Here is a 20,178-nt window from a genome sequence, read left to right as displayed (position 1 = left end):
TGTGAACTAACTTTTAGTAAATTGCTTCTGCATGTACTTCCTAGTGAACGGTGGCTTCACACTGTGGACTCAGTGGACCAATCCACCGTGCGGCATCACGTGCGGATCACGTACTGATGTCACACGTACAAGAACGAGGAGCTGCACCAACCCCGCCCCAAGCAATGGAGGACAGTCGTGCACCGCTTCTATACTGGATTCACAAACGACACAATGTTCGTTCTCTCCATGTCCAGGTAATGCTTTTTTTACTGTTTACAAAACATGTTTGCTCGCAAATACTTAGTCGGATAAATAAGCCGATGCACTTCCGCTTCTGAGAGTATTAGACAAGCGTGGTTAATAGTAATCCTACTTTCGTACACCAAAGACAAAGTATTTACACAAGATGATTCAGATACTATAACCATGTATATAAAAATGGTACATTATACATATGCAGTTTACATGTAGTAAAGATTTTTTCCCATCCCCGTTGACGTTTGCGAAATTCATTTCCCTTAAAAACATGATGCAATTTTACCATTTGATTAACAGTGAACGGTGGCCTCACACATGGACTTCCTCCTGTCGTATACAAAGTGTAGAAGACTCAATTTGTTACCACACAATCATACGCATGTCTTTCAGTAAATGGTCGTCTCACCTAGGTGCAATCTGTGAGGCCTATTTCTGGTGCCCTCCACCGGGAAAAAGCTGGAATATTGCTAAAAGCAGCGTGTATTAAACCCAAGCCTATTACGTTTGATTAACAGTGAACGGTGGCCTCACACTATGGACTCAGTGGACGGATGCTTCTTGTGGCATCACTTGTGGAACCAGAACTGATGTTGTACGTAGCCGCACCAGGAGCTGCACCAACCCCCCGTCCAGCAATGGAGGACAAGGCTGTACTGGAACGTTGATAGAGAATGTGCCAATAAGCTGTGTTTTTCCTGCCTGTGATAGTAAGAGGTCCCTTATATATAATATAGATTGAATCACTAGTACAATTACGGTTGATGAAAATGAAATAAGTTGGAGCCTGGGTTGCTTGACCAGTCGTTGCACACGCACCTGTTACAATGAAGATAGTCTTCCCTGCCTGTGAAGGGAGGTTGGCCGTTAGTGACATGTGGCAATGCTCTTAAATACCCTTGTTATACAAATGGAATTGGAATAGTCTTTACATCACTGTTCACAAAGGGAGAAACCCTTATTAAGTACTGAGCTTTTCATCTAAACAGGGGGTGGCACAGGTGGTGGCACAGGTGGCCTTGGACACGCCAGAAACCTATGATTGTGTGATCGAATTCACTCACTCACTCATCTAGACAGACTGGAGTTGTCTTTCCTTGACACACTCCTGTCATATAATATTTAATCAAGAGAATTTATGGATGTCAACTTCTATATTATCAGGAACACAACGTTTCGGAGTTTATGCTTGCTCCTTCATCAGGTGAATGAATGCGTGCCAGAATGCGGAGAGCATATATGTCGATGTAAATGCAAAAAAAGTGATGAGATTACATAAGTGGAAGACCCGTGAAGATTCGGGGTAGAATAGTCTTCAACAACCCATGCTCTCCTTAAAAGGCGTCTATGCTTGTCATAAAAGGCGACTAATGGGATCGGGTGGTCAGGCTCGCTGACTTGGTTGATGCATGTCATCGATCCCAATTGCGTGGATCCACGTTCATGATGTCAATCACTGGATTGTCTGGTCCAGACACGATTATTTACACACCGCCGTCATATAGCTGGACCATTGTTGAGTATAGCGTTAAACAAACAAGCAAACCAAAACAACCAACGTAAGTGGAAACTTGACCAACAATTGATTGGCGCTGATTGATGATTAGTGAGGGCGCTTCATTTGATAATCGTGGTGGTCAGGTAGCCTAGTGGTTAAAGCGTTCGCTCGTCACGCCGAAGAAACAGGATCGATTCCCAAAATGGGTACAATGTGTGAAGCCCATTTCTGGTGTCCCGAGCCGTGATATTGCTGGAATATTGCTAAAAGCGGCATAAAACCATACTCAGTCACTCATTTGACAATCCTTGCCTGCTTATCATCAGTCAGCACGAATCAACTCTTGGTTTTCCTTGTCAAGCTTCCACCTTTGTAATTTCTCCACTATTGCTGTTTTTACGTCTGCAGATATGTGCTCTCTGCACCACACAATAAAGAAGTTGACATCCATAAATTCTTTCTATGTGTATCACTTCTAAATGCGTCCAAAGATTAGGGGCGGTCGGGTAGCCTAGTGGTTAAAGCGTTGGCTCGTCACGCCGAAGACCAGGGTTCGATTTCCTGACATGGGTACAATGTTTGAAGCCCATTTCTGGTGTCCCCCGCCGTGATATTGCTGAAATATTGCTCAAAGTGGCGTAACACCATACTCACTCACTCACTCACTCACTCACTTACTCCAAAAGCTAAATAGGTTTGTGTTTATGCCTTGTGTAATGTTACAGTTTGTTTCAGTGTCATGTTGTTTAACCAAACGCATGGTTATTGTGAAACCTTCGTAGCATACGACATATATAATTTATGATGACATCAATTTCTTGCCCAGGCAAAATCTTTACTGCCAACATACTTCCACCCTCAACTCACAGTAGCATGTCCTGTTTCGCAAGGCATAGTCCGTTAGGGACGTCATTATCTTGTGATGGTGGGTTGGCATCATAAATTGTCGGCACCTTATCTCTCTTCAATAAAGAGAGGAACAGCTTAGCCTTGCATCACCCCATTCTTTCCTCCCACGTTAATCTAAAACAGTTATAGTACTCATCTACTGTTAAAAAAAGATTGTAAAACATAAACCACTCACTCATTTAAAGCATGTCAGTCATAATATGAATCATTTTCAGCTCCTATAATTGGTGGATTCACCCAGTGGACCCAATGGACCACCCCTTTCTGTGGCATCACCTGTGGCTCCACCAACAGCCTTGTCAGGTCACGGAGCAGAAGCTGCACAAACCCTGTTCCTAGGTTTGGTGGACAGCAATGCTTTGGGGATACATTCCAGACTAATCTCCAACCGTGTGTCTTTAATCCCTGCCCAGGTGCGTGTCTCTTTTGTATATTTACAAGGAAGGTGATTGTGTATCATTTTGATTTTTTTTAAATTTCTACAGAACAAAAAGAATAAAAAAGGTGGTTAAAATTGTAAAAAAACATATCTGTATATTTCGAAAAGTCTAAAACGATTCGCAATTACATAACAATGATGTAAGAATGTTGCTTTCAGCAGTGAACGACAGTGTCAATCAACTTCAATGATGTTATTAATAGTGTATTTAAAGATTATGTTTTCATCATACCAGTGAACGGTGGCCTTACACAATGGACTCAATGGACCAATCCACCTTGTGTCATCACGTGTGGAATCAGAACCGATATTTCACGTACCCGCACCAGGAGCTGCTCCAACCCCGCCCCCAGCAATGGCGGCTTGCCCTGCAGTGGACCTCTCGTTGACGTGTTACCTCAAACCTGTTCCTTCACGCCTTGTCCCGGTAAACCTTCCATTTATCCAAATCGTTAAAGAGAATAGTGTTGTAGCGATACACATTGTTTCGATGCGTTCTGCTGTATTCCAAATATTTACGTTGATGTCCATTTACACTACTCCCAGTGGCTCCGTGGCAGTAAGCGGATATGACATATAGATTTAAGGCAAAAGAAGTGTTCACCCATGTTGGCTGCTGGCTTAAAATGAATTCGACGGCCATGTATTTGATAAGGGTACCATTGTTGTGGGGTTTTTTTTAATTTTATATTTGCTGTGTTTCGGCGACTGTTTCAGCCAATTTTTATAATTTTTGGGTCAAATGCAATTTTCAAGTGTACATTTTCTGTTGTTCCACAGTGTACGATCTTTTCTTGTCGTATATGTAGTATAGACGACTCTATTTGTAACTGCACAATCATACATATGTCTTTCAGTAGATGGTGGTCTCACCTAGGTGCAATGTGTGAGGCCTATTGCTGGTGGCCGCCACCGGGAAATAGCTGGAATATTGCTAAAAGCAGCGTGTATTAAACCCACACTTCTTACGTCTGATTAACAGTGAACGGTGGCCTCACACTATGGACTCAGTGGACGGATGCTTCTTGTGGCATCACTTGTGGAACCAGAACTGATGTTGTACGTACCCGCACCAGGAGCTGCACTAACCCCCCGCCCAGTAATGGAGGACAAGTCTGTAGTGGAACGTTGATAGAGAATGTGCCAATAAGCTGTGTTTTCCCTGCCTGTGATAGTAAGAGGGCCCTTATATATAATATAGGTTGAATCACTAGTACGATTACGGTTGATGAAAATTAAATAAGTTGGAGCCTGGGTTGCTTGACCAGTCGTTGCACACGCACCTGTTACAATGAAGATAGCCTTCCCTGCCTGTGAAGGGAGGTTGGCCGTTAGTAACATGTGGTAAGGCTCTTAAATACCCTTGTTAAACAAGTGGAATTGGGACAGCCTTTACATCACTGTTCACAAAGGGAGAAATCCTTGTTAAGTACTGAGCTTTTCATCTAGACAGGGTCGGCACAGGTGGCCAAGTCGTCTAAGGCGCCGCGATTCGCTGTGCAGAGTTGCGTCCCTTGGGCATGTCAGAAACCTGCCGGGATCCTTGTGGGATCGAATTCACTCACTCACTCATCTAGACAGACTGGTGTTGTCTTTCCTTGACACACTCCTGTCATATAATATGTAATCATGAGAATGTATGGAAGTCAACTTCTATATTATCAGGAATACAACGTTTCAGAGTTGATGCTTACTCCTTCATCAGGTGAATGGATGCGTGCCAGGATGCGGAGAGCATATATGTAGATGTAAATACAATAAAAGTGATGAGATTACATAAGTTGAAGACCCTTGAAGATCTGGGGTAGAATAGGTCTTCAAGAACCAATGCTCGCCTTAAAAGGCGACTACGCTTGTCATAAAAGGCGACAAACGGGATCGGGTGGTCAGGCTCGCTGACTTGGTTGATGCATGTCATCGATCCCAATTGCGTGCGACGTTCATGATGTCAATCACTGGATTGTCTGGTCCACACAAGATTATTTACAGATATAGCTGGGATATTGTTGAGTATGGCTTAAAGAAACAAGCAAAACAACCACCATAAGTGGAAACTTGACAAGGGACAAGGGCATTCGCTTGTAACCCCGAAGACACAGGTTTGATTCCCGATATGGGTGTAATGTGTGAAGCCCATTTCTGGTGTCCCACGCCATTATATTGCTGGAATATTGCTAAAAAGCGGCATGAAACCATACTTACTCACTCACTCATTTGATAATCCATCAAATTGCCTGCTTATCACCAGTCAGCATGCATGAACTCTTGGTTTTCCTTGTCAAGCTTCCATCTTTGTAATTTCAACACTATTGCTGTTTTTACGTCTGCAGATATGTACTCTCTGCACCCCACAATAAAGAAGTTGACATCCATAAATTCTTTCTATGTGTATCACTTCTAAATGCGTCCAAAGATTCGCGGCAGTCGGGTAGCCTAGTGGTTAAAGCGTTGGCTCGTCACGCCGAAGACCAGGGTTCGATTTCCTGACATGGGTACAATGTTTGAAGCCCATTTCTGGTGTCCCCCGCCGTGATATTGCTGAAATATTGCTCAAAGTGGCGTAACACCATACTCACTCACTCACTCCAAAAGCTAAATAGGTTTGTGTCCATGCCTTGTGTAATGTTACAGTTTGTTTCAGTGTCATGTCGTTTAACCAAACACATGGTTATTGTGAAACCTTCGTAGCATACCACATATATAATTTATGATGACATCAATTTCTGGCCCAGGCAAAATCTTTACTGCCAACATACTTCAACCCTCAGCTCACAGTAGCATGTCCTGTTTCGCAAGGCATAGTCCATGAGGGACGTAATTATCCTGTGATCGTGGGTTGGCATCATAAATTGTCGGCACCTTATCTCTCTTCAATAAAGAGAGGAACAGCTTAGCCTTGCATCACCCCATTCTTTCCTCCCATGTTAATCTAAAACAGTGATAGTACTCACCTACTGTTAAAAAAAAGATTGTAAAACATAAGCCACTCACTCATTTGAAGCATGTCAGTCATAATATGAATCATTTTCAGCTCCGATAATTGGAGGATTCACCCAGTGGACCCAATGGACCACCCCTTCCTGTGGTATCACCTGTGGCTCAACCAACAGCCGTGTCAGGTCACGGAGCAGAAGCTGCACAAACCCTGTTCCTAGGTTTGGTGGACAGCAATGCTTTGGGGATAGACTCCAGACTATTCTCCAACCGTGTGTCTTTAATCCCTGCCCAGGTGCGTGTCTCTTTTGTATATTTACAATGAAGGTGATTGTGTATCATTTTGATTTTTTTTAAATTTCTACAGAACAAAAAGAATAAAAAAGGTGGTTAAAATTGTAAAAAAACATATCTGTATATTTCGAAACGTTTAAAACGATTCGCAATTACATAACAATGATGCAAGAATGTTGCTTTCAGCAGTGAACGACAGTGTCAATCAACTTCAATGATGTTATTAATAGTGTATTTAAAGATTATGTTTTCATCATACCAGTGAACGGTGGCCTTACACAATGGACTCAATGGACCAATCCACCTTGTGTCATCACGTGTGGAATCAGAACCGATATTTCACGTACCCGCACCAGGAGCTGCTCCAACCCCGCCCCCAGCAATGGCGGCTTGCCCTGCAGTGGACCTCTCGTTGACGTGTTACCTCAAACCTGTTCCTTCACGCCTTGTCCCGGTAAACCTTCCATTTATCCAAATCGTTAAAGAGAATAGTGTTGTAGCGATACACATTGTTTTGATGCGTTCTGCTGTATTCCAAATGTTTACGTTGATGTCCATTTACACTGCTCCCAGTGGCTCCGTGGCAGTAAGCGGATATGACATATAGATTTAAGGCAAAAGAAGTGTTCACCCATGTTGGCTGCTGGCTTAAAATGAATTCGACGACCATGTATTTGATAAGGGTACCATTGTTGGGTTTTTTTTAATTTTATATTTGCTGTGTTTCGGCGACTGTTTCAGCCAATTTTTATAATTTTTGGGTCAAATGCAATTTTCAAGTGTACATTTTCTGTTGTGTACGATCTTTTCTTGTCGTATATGTAGTATAGACGACTCTATTTGTAACTGCACAATCATACATATGTCTTTCAGTAAATGGTGGTCTCACCTAGGTGCAATGTGTGAGGCCTATTGCTGGTGGCCGCCACCGGGAAATAGCTGGAATATTCCTAAAAGCAGTGTGTATTATACCCACACTTCTTACGTCTGATTAACAGTGAACGGTGGCCTCACACTATGGACTCAGTGGACGGATGCTTCTTGTGGCATCACTTGTGGAACCAGAACTGATGTTGTACGTACCCGCACCAGGAGCTGCACCAACCCTCCGCCCAGTAATGGAGGACAAGTCTGTAGTGGAACGTTGATAGAGAATGTGCCAATAAGCTGTGTTTTCCCTGCCTGTGATAGTAAGTACATCATTTATTATATTAAATAAATCTCTAGTATGATTATGAATATGTAATAAGTTCAAGCCTGCGTTGCAAAGTTTCACCAGTAATTCAGGACCCTGTTGCAACGCTGATAACACAAACATGTAATTTTGGTTTGTTTTGTTGTTTAACCCTACACTTAGCAATATTCCAGCAAGATGAGGGTGATAATTAAAAATTGTCTTCAATATTGTTTGCTTTTTGGTTTGGTGTGTTGATTTACGCCGCACACAATTGGGATACGATGACATGCATGAAAAGAAAGAATACACATGAAGTAGTCCTTCAACCAATGGAATATATGATTTTATGATTTATCACTAGTATGATTATGAATATGTAAAAAGTTCAAGCCTGCGTTGCAAAGTTTCACCAGTAATTCAGGACCCTGTTGCAACGCTGATAACACAAACATGTAATTTTGGTTTGTTTTGTTGTTTAACCCTACACTTAGCAATATTCCAGCAAAATGAGGGTGATAATTAAAAATTGTCTTCAATATTGTTTGCTTTTTGGTTTGGTGTGTTGATTTACGCCGCACACAATTGGGATACGATGACATGCATGAAAAGAAAGAATACACATGAAGTAGTCCTTCAACCAATGGAATATATGATTTTATGATTTATCACTTTGGCGTGTGGTTTCATCGGATATGTTTTGTTAAAATATGGATCCTGTCTTTCTCAGATAAATGGAGTACTCGTTAAGCTCAAATACTGATCAAAGAGTACTAAAACACAAGTTACTCATGTGTATACAACATGTCAGTCGGAATATGAATGATTTTCAGCTCCAATAAATGGAGGATTCACCCAGTGGACCCAATGGAACACCCCTTCCTGTGGCATCACCTGTGGCTCCACCAACAGCATTGTCAGGTCACGAACCAGAAGCTGCACCAACCCTGTTCCAAGGTTTGGCGGACAGCAATGCATTGGAGGAACACTTGAAACGACGGCACAGTCATGTGTCTTTAATCCTTGCCCAGGTGTGCAGCAATACTTTAGGCTCTCGTTATTTATTATTAAAATAGAAGTCTGACTACTAAGCCATATCTAAGTTGTATGTAAGGCATTTTTGGCCCTTGCTATTGTAGCGGCCATAAAAATTCTGATCCGATTCGAACCACGGACCTTCTGATCCGAAGCCGGACGCCTTGTCCATATGACCAAATGGGTTAACCCCTTCAGCAAGCTGACAAGGTGAGGGTGTTATGTGTGGGATGACTCCACGCCCTGCTACACTATCTTGAAAAGATGGGTATTGTCTTAAAAATACAGATAACACTTTTTTCAATGATATGCGCGTATCTAGTATGCATATGCAATAACGTTTGGAGTGATGAAAAGATTTTCTGCATTCAGATGATGAGAAATGGTAAATTATTTTGCTAGTGAACGGTGGCCTGACATTGTGGTCTCAGTGGACGAATCCAGAGTGTGGAATCACTTGTGGAACGAGATCCAACGTGGTACGAACACGTACCAGGAGCTGTACCAACCCAGCCCCCAGCAACGGAGGGATAGCATGCACTGGATTAATGGTGGAGAGTTTGCAGAAGAGCTGTGCTTTCGCCCCCTGTCCTGGTAATGAAGTTTTATTAAACTTCTCTGTAAAACATACACTGACAGTCAAAAAGAAGTATTCACTGGGAAATTGGATTTAACCAAAAAACTCAAAACGTTACTCGCCTGAAAACACTGCAAATATAAGGTCAAAACACAACTCTGATACCCATATCAAATATATCAACATCGAATAACCGTTAGTTCCTGTTTGTCTATCATACATCCTTGCGTAATTTTATTTGACCAGCAGTTTATGATAGTTTAGGATAACAGATCACATTTCATAATAATTCAAATTCATAATCCTTCAAAAGAAGTATTTGATTCGCTTTAGGATATGCATTCATATATGTCGCATTAAAAGAGCATGTATTGGTTTCAATCCTGTTTGTTGTATATGTGTTAGATTTTAATCTACTCGGAACTTGTTATACGTGTGTCTTTTAGTAAATGGTGGCCTAACGGGTTGGAGTGTGTGGACGGATGCTTCTTGTGGCATCACTTGTGGAACGAGAACTGATGTGGCACTTACACGATCCAGGAGCTGCACCAATCCCCCGCCCAGCAATGGAGGACAAGATTGCACAGGAACTTTAGTTGAGACAGTACCGAAAAGCTGTGTGTTCCCTGCTTGTGATAGTAAGTAGATGCCAAGTGATATTTAAGAATTGTCGTCGATATTGTTTGCTTTTTGGTTTGGTTTTTGGTTTTACGCCGCACTCAGCAATATTCCTGCTATATGACGGCGGTCTGTAAATAATCAAGTCTAGACCAGACAATCCAGTGATTAATATTATGAGCATCGATCCACACATGCGATCGATGACATGCATCACCCAAGTCAGAGAGCCTGACCACCCGATCCCGTTAGTCGCCTCTAACGACAAGCATGGTCGCCTTGGAAGACCTATTCTACCCCGGATCGTCACGGGTATAATATTGTTAGCGTTTATGGAGGTATAAGTCAGTGTGCAAGCTGTGTCTAAGTGTGTCTGTGTGTTTGTGTGTGTGTGTGTCTGTGCGTATCTCTGTGTGTGTGTGCGTGTGTGTGTGATGTTTACTACTCAAAAGAGGTTAAAGATTTAAAGATAAACCCAAAAAGGTTCAACCGATTGTCCATGACAGATTAACTCTAGTCACATGAAAAAATCGGATCTTGTTCTTCCTTTGAGATGCGGATATGGAGTTGGATATAGATATGGATATGTCAGATATTGTATGCCACAACCATTGACAACGTTTCTATTGTTGTTTCATTTATTTCCTCATCTCTTTCGATTCAGCTCCAATTAATGGAGGACTAACCCAGTGGAATCAATGGACTAACCCATCCTGTGGCATCACCTGCGGCTCCACATTCAGCGTCTTCAGAGCACGGACCAGAAGCTGCACCAACCCCATTCCAAGGTTCGGTGGGCAGCAGTGCTTTGGCGACACAGTCCAAACAGTGCCTAAACAATGTGTCTTCAATGCCTGCACGGGTAGGTGTTTGATAAATAGATTGTTAAATGATTGGTAACAACATTTCAACAGAGTATGAGCACCATCTGATTGTGATAAAACTGAGTGTCGTGGAACCGTAATGCATTTTACAAGGTCACCAGTTATAAGTTTAGACTTATAAGTGACACAGACTTACTGTCACAGGTTAGACGTGTAGTTTTATGGGTCGCATACACCTTTGGTCGGAAGGGTGACAGTAGTTCAGTTACACCACATCGTGTCAGCTTCATGTCGGGGGAAAGCCTGAACTGATGCAGGTGCCCGCTGCTTCTGTCTTACGTCTTTGTCAAAACATAGTTACGAGGCGTGACCAGGGAACCTATCTGGCTAGTGCTTGGAACTTACTGCATTAATCTTTGTCGGTGCCTATTACCTAACTTGCTTCCATTGGCCCATTGCTATTTCTATTCTTTTACCTATCAATGCTTATTAACCCCGGCCTCCCGTGTGCCCATTGTCCATTGTCAATTACCAATCAGTGATAATTAAGTCCTGGCTTCCGGCTGTCCATAACTATCAGCGCTAACTATTGTAAAGTGTTGGCTTTCACTCTGTATTGCTTATCACCTATCAGCGCCAGGTAACTGTTGGCTTCCCTTGTTAAGTTTCCACCTTTTGTATTTTATTACTTTTGTTGTCCTTACGTGTACATATATATGCGCTCTGCGTCATAGCATTCATTCAAACAACAAGAAACCCCAGAACACGCACTCATACACTGCACCCACTACCTAACACACCGAACTACACTACAAACCACCCTAAATTTAAATAAGGCTCTTACTCTAGAAGCAATCCTAAACCCACAAAATAAAATAGAAAAATTCAAAGCCTTAGGCGTATACTTAATCAAAACAAGACTAATAAATCGCATTTAAAACCCCAATAAACTACAAAAACCAACCCACATAATCAAACTTCCATACTCAGGTCCCTTAGTTCGCCCTCCAAACCCTCTTGGCATTTTTTCCAAATCTCAAAATTTCTAAAATTCTATATAAGCAACCAATAAAACACCCCTACTGGATTGCCAAACAACTTTTTCCCCTTTTTCGGAAACACATTAAATGGCTTGGCCGGGCCCGTGTGCGAAATACGCTGCAGTCGGAAAGCGCACGTGAAATCTCCAATATAAGTAAGTAAGTAAGTAAGCATTCATTCACCTGATGAAGGAGTAAGCATATACTCCAAAACGTTGTGTTCCTCATAATAAAGACGTTGACATCCATAAATTCTCTTCCTTATGGTTACGATCGTCTAAGCATTGAGGTCGCCTTGTGGAACGGCGTCCATGTTTTAGACCTTTACCACTATGGTGCTGACAATTCAGAAACATCTTGGATTCGAACCCATGATCGTTTACATAACGAAGACTCTTTCTGAACTCAGAAGTATTTAGCAACATTGTGTGTAGGTTTGTGTTTACAAAACGTGAAGGGGAGACATGGAACTTCTGTAATCCAATTAGATAAGTTTGCCTATTAAGACACATACTTTCTGAACAAACATACTATCCTATTTTAGTGAACGGCGGTCTAACAGCCTGGACCCAATGGACGGAACCAATTTGTGGGATCACTTGTGGAACAAGAAATGACGTCATACGTACACGCACCAGAAGCTGCACCAACCCTCCTGCCAGCAATGGTGGACAAACATGCACTGGTCCCTTTGTGGAGTTTTTGCAGAGAAACTGTGTTTTCGCACCTTGTCTTGGTAAGTCTTATTAAAGTATGCAACTATTGACATGGAATAACGTCTCTATATTAATGAACTGCAGCATTTAGAATTGGCGATTATTCTGCGAGCAACATTGTTTTCCGCATCATCTGCCCTTGGCGTGGGACGAGCAGCTTTCATTCGTGACGAACAGACACTTTAAACCTATTGTTTAAGTGACGTAATCTATGACGTGGAGAACAATGGATGATGTCATAGCCTTATATTTTAAACAATAAAGAAATGTTAAATTATGTCCTTGGGTCCAACCGCGCCAGAGTCGACAATTGCTGAAATGCATGTGCAAATATTGGAAACATAAATGTCGATTTTACTACCCTTCTGTATTATATTATCATATAGTTTTGATTTCGTGAAAGACGACTTGAATCCTCTTCAGCCCACTGCATCGTCTTACAGTTATGTTATTATCTTAATATGAAGCACTTAAAAAATGCAACAAAATGGCAATAGAAATCAACTTATGATATTCTGTGTATTTAGACATGTGGTAGCCAAACACAAAAATGTCGCCGTTCGGGTTCGAATGTCATTCGATGAGTTTCGATATTGACTTCAGCACAATACGCATCATGTGCGATAGTTGAAAACACGATGATGCGTTTTCATTGTGTGTCAGTATATTTCCACATAGACGTTAATGGTTGCTGTTTTCAAACGCGATGCCTTATTTCCACATCGAATCACAACTTGAAATAGACAACACACCACTCTCTTAATGTGAAGGCTTTGTATACACTGAGATGATTAATAGAATCCCTCTTTACACCACTCTCAGTTGTAGTTAATGGCGGGTTTACCCAGTGGACACAATGGACCAATCCGTCGTGCGGCATCACGTGTGGAACTGGATCAAGCGTTGTGAGGATGAGGACCAGGGTGTGCTCAAACCCTCCACCCAGTAACGGAGGAACCTCTTGTGTTGGAGACAGGATACAAACATTGGCACGACCTTGCAGCCTTTCACCATGTCTCGGTATTTACGTAAACGTATTCATTAAAAATCATCGAAAGTGGCATTTCTCGGGTGTGTGTTTTTGTGTGTGTGTGTGTGTGTGTGTGTGTGTGTGTGTGTGTGTGTGTGTTTAGGGGGGTAGGTGTAGGGGGGTTGGGGAGGTAGGTTTTGTTACTTTTAACAGATATTGTTGCTCAAGACTCAAGACTTGAAATAACACTTTTTTCGAACCCACACTACATTTTCTTCAGGTCCAATCATCACATCTACAAAAATATTTATTTGCTGTATTTGCTGCTACACAAACAAAACAATCTAGTCAAATATAGATCAATCATCAGCCTTGAAAATATGCCACTCAACTTTTGATAGGGACAATCAGATATGTCATTATTTCCATTTAAATACACACTTGACGTTCAGTCTTTTACGACCGCTTCAGATTAGCTCTATCTCGCAGGCGGCACACTTGACATGTTATGAGAATCGGTTTTCTGTATCATTGAACGATAAGAACATAACGATCAAAAGTGGAATAGTACAGTTTCAATCCAGGACAGGAGATATTATCGCAGCTAACTCATTTCAATTGAAAAATCTATTTGAATCTAATATTTTGTGCCTTGTAGTCAATGGAGGATTCACACTTTGGACTGAGTGGACCAATCCACCCTGTGGCATCAATTGTGGGACAGCATCCAGTGTGATCCGAACTCGGACAAGAACCTGCACAAACCCTGCACCCAGCAATGGTGGACAAAACTGCCTTGGCCCATCGGTTGAAGTGTTGCCTAAGACCTGTGTGTTCGAACCTTGTGGCGGTACGTCATACTCACACTTATGTCATAAGGGTTAGCGTTAGGGTTAGGGTTAGGGTAGGGTTAGAGTTAGGGGTGACTTAAGCTCTTGTCCAGGAGGTATGTCATGCAGTGAAATAATTCAACTCTCTCAATTCTTCTGCAACTCTGGTGTGAAATAAAGGATGGTAAAGCATCCTTATTTACACTCTGCTCCTTGGTCTGTAGTACTTTGTTTCCATTTCCAGTTAATGGAGATTTTACTCAGTGGACCCAATGGACCAGCCCGTCGTGCGGCATCACCTGTGGCTCCACCAACAACCTTGTCAGGCAGCGAACAAGGAGCTGCAGAAATCCCGTTGCCAGTAATGGCGGACAACAGTGCTTTGGAAATACAATTGAAACGTTGTCTCAATCTTGTGTCTTCGCCCCCTGCCAAGGTAAGCATTTGAATGGGCGTGAATGTGTGTCACTATGGTATGCCAGATGTCGTTGAGACGTTGAAGTCGTGTGTCGTCAGTACCTGCGCAAGTGAGTGATTGTCAGAGATTGCTGGTGGTGTGCGCCATGTACAACAAATACTTTAGACATGAGTTTTATTGAGCTGCGTGTTGTGTTATATCTTCGATAAACACATCTATGCCCTTATATTTCCTACTGTGATTAATTCAACAAAAAGATACAAAAATTCATGTGTTTTAAAATATTAATATATATTTTCAGATAAGTTAAAGATAGAACAACTCCAATACTACTCTTCATCTACTCTTAGATGCGGTGTGACACAAATTTAACTTCCGCTGTTTTAGCATGACAAACTAAACAACCATAACCCACCAGCTGGGTGCAGTTTGTGTTTTGTTTGTTTGTTGCTTAACGCCGTACTCAGCAATACTCCAGCTATATGACGTCAGTCTGAAAAAATAATCGAATCTGGACAAGACAATGCATTGATTGACAACTTGAGCATCGATCCACGCATTTGGGATACGATGGCATTCATCAACCAATTCAGCGAGCCTGACCACCCGATCCCGTTAGTCGCCTCTTACGATAAGCATAGTCGCCTTTTACGACAAGCATGGGTTGCTGAAGACCTATTTGATGAAACCCATGCGCACGGGTATGGTACTGACTAATCTTGAAACAATCGGGGAGAATCTGGTTTCGAACTCTGAAAAATATTAGAGAAAGTTTCGACAGTTGTGTTACTACTAACAAAGAAATAGCAATGTATTTATATGGAAATAGTGTACCATAGTTCTTGGTGATAGTAATTTGAACATTCAAATGAATGTTTACACATAACTACATCTGCTCATCACAGTTTAAAATGGCAATCTCACTTTCGTTCTCAAACGGGGGTAAATCCTAAAAGTTACACCACCATTTACCGCGAACATTTCGAAAACGTTATCCTTTTCTATCAGTCAAAATTACGAACAGGTTTAAGAACTGGTGAAATCTGACAGCGAGACACCCTTTACCTCCATAGCATTGGACGACGTTCAGACAATATTTCAGATGGTAATCATCACATTGAGAGTAGTTCAAAACTACAGAATAATACAGTAAACTACGGTTATAACGAACACGCTTATAACGAACTGACGGATATAACGAACTTACTTTTTAGTCCCGACTATTTGCTGTAGTTATGCTGTATATTTGCTTATAACGAACTACGATTATAACGAACTGAAAATAGTAGTCCCTTTGAGTTCGTTATAACCGTAGTTTACTGTAGTTGTTAAGTTATATGCTAGAAAACAGGTTTTAAACAACAATGTTTTTTCGAAAAAGAATCAATGGTGCCAGGTGTTATGTAATTATGCCACGTGTGTAAAGTGTGTGTAGTAAAAAAGAGCATTGTAAGCATTACGTCTTATCAATACAGTAAACTACGGTTATAACGAACACGCTTATAGCGAACTGACCGATATAAAGAACTTATTTGCCATTCGTTGTATATATGCTGTATATATGCTTATAACGAACTACGGTCATAACGAACCTAAATTAGGAGTCCCTTTGAGTTGGTTATAACCGTAGTTTACTGTACTAATAAGGCGTTTTATATTGCGCCATACCTCCACACCACGAAGCGGGCTCCATAAAGATGAATTCAAAACACACTAGATATATATTCAGAATCACGAGAGAAATACGAGAATAAATAGTCACATATTTTATATCACTAAATACAAATCAATTAGTTTTTATTGAGAACAGGTGGAATAAAATATGAACTTTGGCATATTTTCAAATACGTTATGATCTTAATTTCATATTTTTCTCTCCTACGTCAAAAGTACGTTAAAGTAGGTAAAAATGAGGCAAATCTTATTATTTTCATTTTTTGCAATAGTTGTCATAAACGGTGGCTTAACATTCTGGTCTCAATGGACCGATCCACCTTGCGGCATCACATGCGGGACGGGAGACGTTTCACGTTCAAGATTCAGGTCCTGTACTAGCCCGGTCCCCAGCGGTGGAGGACAAGACTGTTCTGGCGCATTGGTGGAGGTGATAGCAAAGAACTGTGTCCTCTCTCCCTGCGTTGGTAAGACATTCATTATATTGAAATAAATGCTTCACAAAAAGAAAACAAACATTGGCACGAATAAAATCCTACGGGTGAAGGAATGTGTTTTACGTTTTTAGAGATATTCCAGCAATGTGCCCAGCAACACCAGCAATAGGGCTTCACCCAAATGGGAACCGAACCAGAACCAGAGAATGACAAGCTCATGCATTAGCCACTACACCACCGGTCTGTGTTGTGGACGATCCAACTGATCATTAATCCAATGCTCAGTTATAGATGTAGGGTAAAGGGTACAATACTTAACAAATCAAAGCATTTTTTAATTCTTATACTTTTCAATACCAATTTAAATTATATTCCTATGTTTACAGTTCCGGTAAATGGAGGACTTACCCAGTGGACGCAATGGACCAATCCTACTTGTACCATCACCTGTGGTTCTGCTAACAGCCTTGTCAGATCCAGGTCCAGAAGCTGCACAAACCCTGTTCCCAGTAATGGCGGTCAGTCATGTTCTGGAGACAGAGTACAAACATCGGCTCGACCATGCATTTTTAATTCTTGTCCAGGTGAGCTTTTTTTGTGAAATGGTCTCTTGCAACATCAGCCTCCGTGGTCCAGTTGTAGAGCTGAAGGTCCTGGGTTCGAACGCCGCCTGCGTCATACTAAAAGACTCTGAAAGATGGAACTTGTTGTTACCCTGCCTGGCGTTCTGCATTAAGGGGCTAAAACAAGGACTGGTCGGCTCGGAGTCAGTATAATGTGTCTCAGTGGGGTATTCATGTTAAACTGCGGCATGGTATCTCAGTGGGTTAGAACCATAAATCGGCATCAGTTCGGACTAGTCCAAGCAGCCACACACACACGTGCATGCACGCCGCTATATGTGCAATAATCATGGACGCGACGTTAAACCCCATTTCACCTCATTGTCTAGTGGACGGTGGCCTGACCCACAAGTATACACAGAACGTTTCTAAGCAAGCAGTATGTTTGTCATCGTTTAGTGGGCGGTGGCCTGACCCACAATTATATTCAGAACGTTTCTGAGCAAGCATTATGTTTGTCATTTTCTAGTGGACGGTGGCCTGGCCCACGTTTATGCACAGAACGTTTCTAAGAAAGCAGTATGTTTGTCATTGTCTAGTGGATGGTGGCCTGGCCTACAATTATACACAGAGCGTTTCTAAGCAAGCAGCATGTTTGGCATTGTCTAGTGGACAGTGGCCTGACCCACAAATATACACAGAATGTTTCTAAGCAAGCATTATGTTTGTCATTGTCTAGTGGATGGTGGCCTGACCCACAATTATACTCAGAACGTTTTTAAGCAAACAGTATGTTTGTCATTGTCTAGAGGACGGTGGCCTGACCCACAACTATATTCAGAACGTTTCTAAGCAAACAGTATGTTTGTCATTGTCTAGTTGACGGTGGTCTGGCCTACAATTATACACAGAACGTTTCTAATTAAGCAGTATGTTTGTCATTGTCTAGTGGAGTGGACAGTGGCCTGACCCCCAATTATACACAGAGTGACTCTAAGCAAGCAACATGTTTGTCATGTCTAGTTGACGGTGGCCTGACGTTCTGGACACAGTGGACTAATCCACCTTGCGGCATCAGTTGTGGAACAAGAACTGACTTGACACGAACACGGACCAGGAGCTGCACCAACCCTCCTCCCAGCAATGGAGGACAAGGCTGCACTGGTCCGTTCCTGGATGTAACACAGCAAACCTGTTCCTTCCCCGCTTGTGTTGGTAAGTAGCGTCTTCCACACCTTGTCCCGTGGGGAGCCAAGTATTGAATTGGTCCTGAGAAACCTGTGCTTGTTGGAATACCCCCTAAATGAATCAGGTGGTCAGTGTCTTGGTTGATTGCCATCGCAATGTTACACTGTTTGACATTGCACAATATATAAACCACTGGTTTGTTTGACCCAGACACGATTATTTTCTGTGAAGCTACTGCTACTGCGGTGTAAAACAATATATAGCAAACATTTCAAAAGTAGCTTTTAATATAAATAGTTGTAAATATGAAACTGCTACTGCGGTGTAAAACAATATTTAGGAAACATTGGAAAAGTAACTTTGTATATAAATACAACAAACTACGTTTATAACGAACGTGCTTATAACGAACTAACGGATATAACGAACTTATTTTTAGTCCCGGTCATTTGCTGTATATATGCTGTATATAAGCTTATAACAACCTAAAATTAGTGGCCCCTTTGAGTTCGTTATAACCGTAGATTACTGCATTTGTAAATTGAAACATTCAATTTCTCCATATTTATTACTTACCAACCAAAATAATTATATATCCAGTGAATGGCGCTTATACTGAATGGACTCAATGGACTGCACCTTCCTGTGGCATCACCTGTGGCTCCACCAACAGCCTTGTCAGGTCACGAACCAGAAGCTGCACCAACCCTGCTCCCAGTAACGGCGGACAACAATGCTTCGGTAACACGCTTGAAACATCGAGTACCCAGTGTGTCTTCAGTGCTTGTCCAGGTGTGTATTTGTTGAGGTATTGCGTCATATTATGTAACACATTTGCTTCAGATGCTTCAAAGTGCTTCGGGGGAGGTCGGGTAGCCTTGTGGTTAAAGCGCTCGCTCGTCACGCCGAAGACCCGGGTTCGATTCCCGACATAAGTCACAGCAAAAAAAGTGTAGGTTTCCGTCTTCCGGAAACCTTCCGGAAACCTTCCGGATACCTTCCCATTTTGGATCCGGCCCGGATACCTTCCGGAAACCTTCCGGAAACCTTCCAAAAAAAATGTCAAAATTTGGGGGGTGCATTTTGTTCACTTAAGTGTGAAACACATAAAAAAATTAACTTGAAAATACCAAGCAATTTGAAGGTTGTTGAAGGCATCTGGAAGGTTTCCGGAAGGTTTCCGGAAGGTATCCGGAAGGTATCCGGATGCAAATTTTCTTCATGACTTGCTTCTGGTAAATAATGTTAGCCTGTGCATTACAGGTACCTGTTGTAATATTCTGTGTTATTTTAATGGTAAATATCCTCCTAAAACATTTTTGGAGAAGAAAATTGTTCAATTTCATATTTTGTCCTTTTCGGATGTTAATGGTATTTAATGAACAAACATCAGTTCTTGTATAATGATATCCTTAAATTTCATGTCCAGACTTCCAGTTTGTACTGAGAAAAAGAAAAAGTTACAGGTACCTGTTGTAATATTCTGTGTTATTTTAATGGTAAATATCCTCCTCAAACTGAGATATGTGGGCATGCATTGTTCACAAGTTGTTTTGCGACATGGGTCCAATGTGTGAAGCTTTTTGCTGGTGTCCGCCACCATGATATTGTTGCAATATTGCTAAAAGTGGCAAAACAGCATTCTCACTCACAAAAAAATGGAAAGTCATTGGCTATGTGCTTTGGCATTTGGCCCTGGTGAGATTAACAGATTAGTTTGGAACGGTATCAGTACTTGTTATATCGGGACAGTGTAGTTTCATGGGAATATAAAACAGAATACAATTGTCCCAAATTGGTGCA

The 20,178-nt window shown here is 41.7% G+C and overlaps 1 protein-coding gene across 1 annotated transcript in view; it reads left to right on the top strand.

Annotated features, from left to right (window-relative positions):
• Positions 1-20,178, top strand: part of LOC139461238 (SCO-spondin-like) — a 77,930-nt gene that overhangs the window by 37,463 nt on the left and 20,289 nt on the right. Inside the window, exons 21-37 of the mRNA XM_071242877.1 lie at positions 45-236; positions 4,066-4,257; positions 6,115-6,312; positions 6,574-6,765; positions 7,310-7,501; positions 8,319-8,516; positions 8,923-9,114; positions 9,544-9,735; positions 10,380-10,577; positions 12,124-12,315; positions 13,118-13,315; positions 13,924-14,115; positions 14,340-14,531; positions 16,460-16,654; positions 17,011-17,208; positions 18,211-18,402; positions 18,976-19,167. Coding sequence (XP_071098978.1) covers positions 45-236; positions 4,066-4,257; positions 6,115-6,312; positions 6,574-6,765; positions 7,310-7,501; positions 8,319-8,516; positions 8,923-9,114; positions 9,544-9,735; positions 10,380-10,577; positions 12,124-12,315; positions 13,118-13,315; positions 13,924-14,115; positions 14,340-14,531; positions 16,460-16,654; positions 17,011-17,208; positions 18,211-18,402; positions 18,976-19,167 — 3,297 coding nt within the window. The remainder of the gene's footprint in view (positions 1-44; positions 237-4,065; positions 4,258-6,114; positions 6,313-6,573; positions 6,766-7,309; positions 7,502-8,318; positions 8,517-8,922; positions 9,115-9,543; positions 9,736-10,379; positions 10,578-12,123; positions 12,316-13,117; positions 13,316-13,923; positions 14,116-14,339; positions 14,532-16,459; positions 16,655-17,010; positions 17,209-18,210; positions 18,403-18,975; positions 19,168-20,178) is intronic.

The sequence above is a fragment of the Haliotis cracherodii genome, unplaced genomic scaffold, assembly GCF_022045235.1.
Source record: "Haliotis cracherodii isolate W230 unplaced genomic scaffold, xgHalCrac1.p SCAF_14, whole genome shotgun sequence".
In the NCBI taxonomy this organism is placed as follows: Eukaryota; Metazoa; Mollusca; class Gastropoda; order Lepetellida; family Haliotidae; genus Haliotis; species Haliotis cracherodii.
This window is presented reverse-complemented; position numbering and strand designations above follow the sequence as displayed.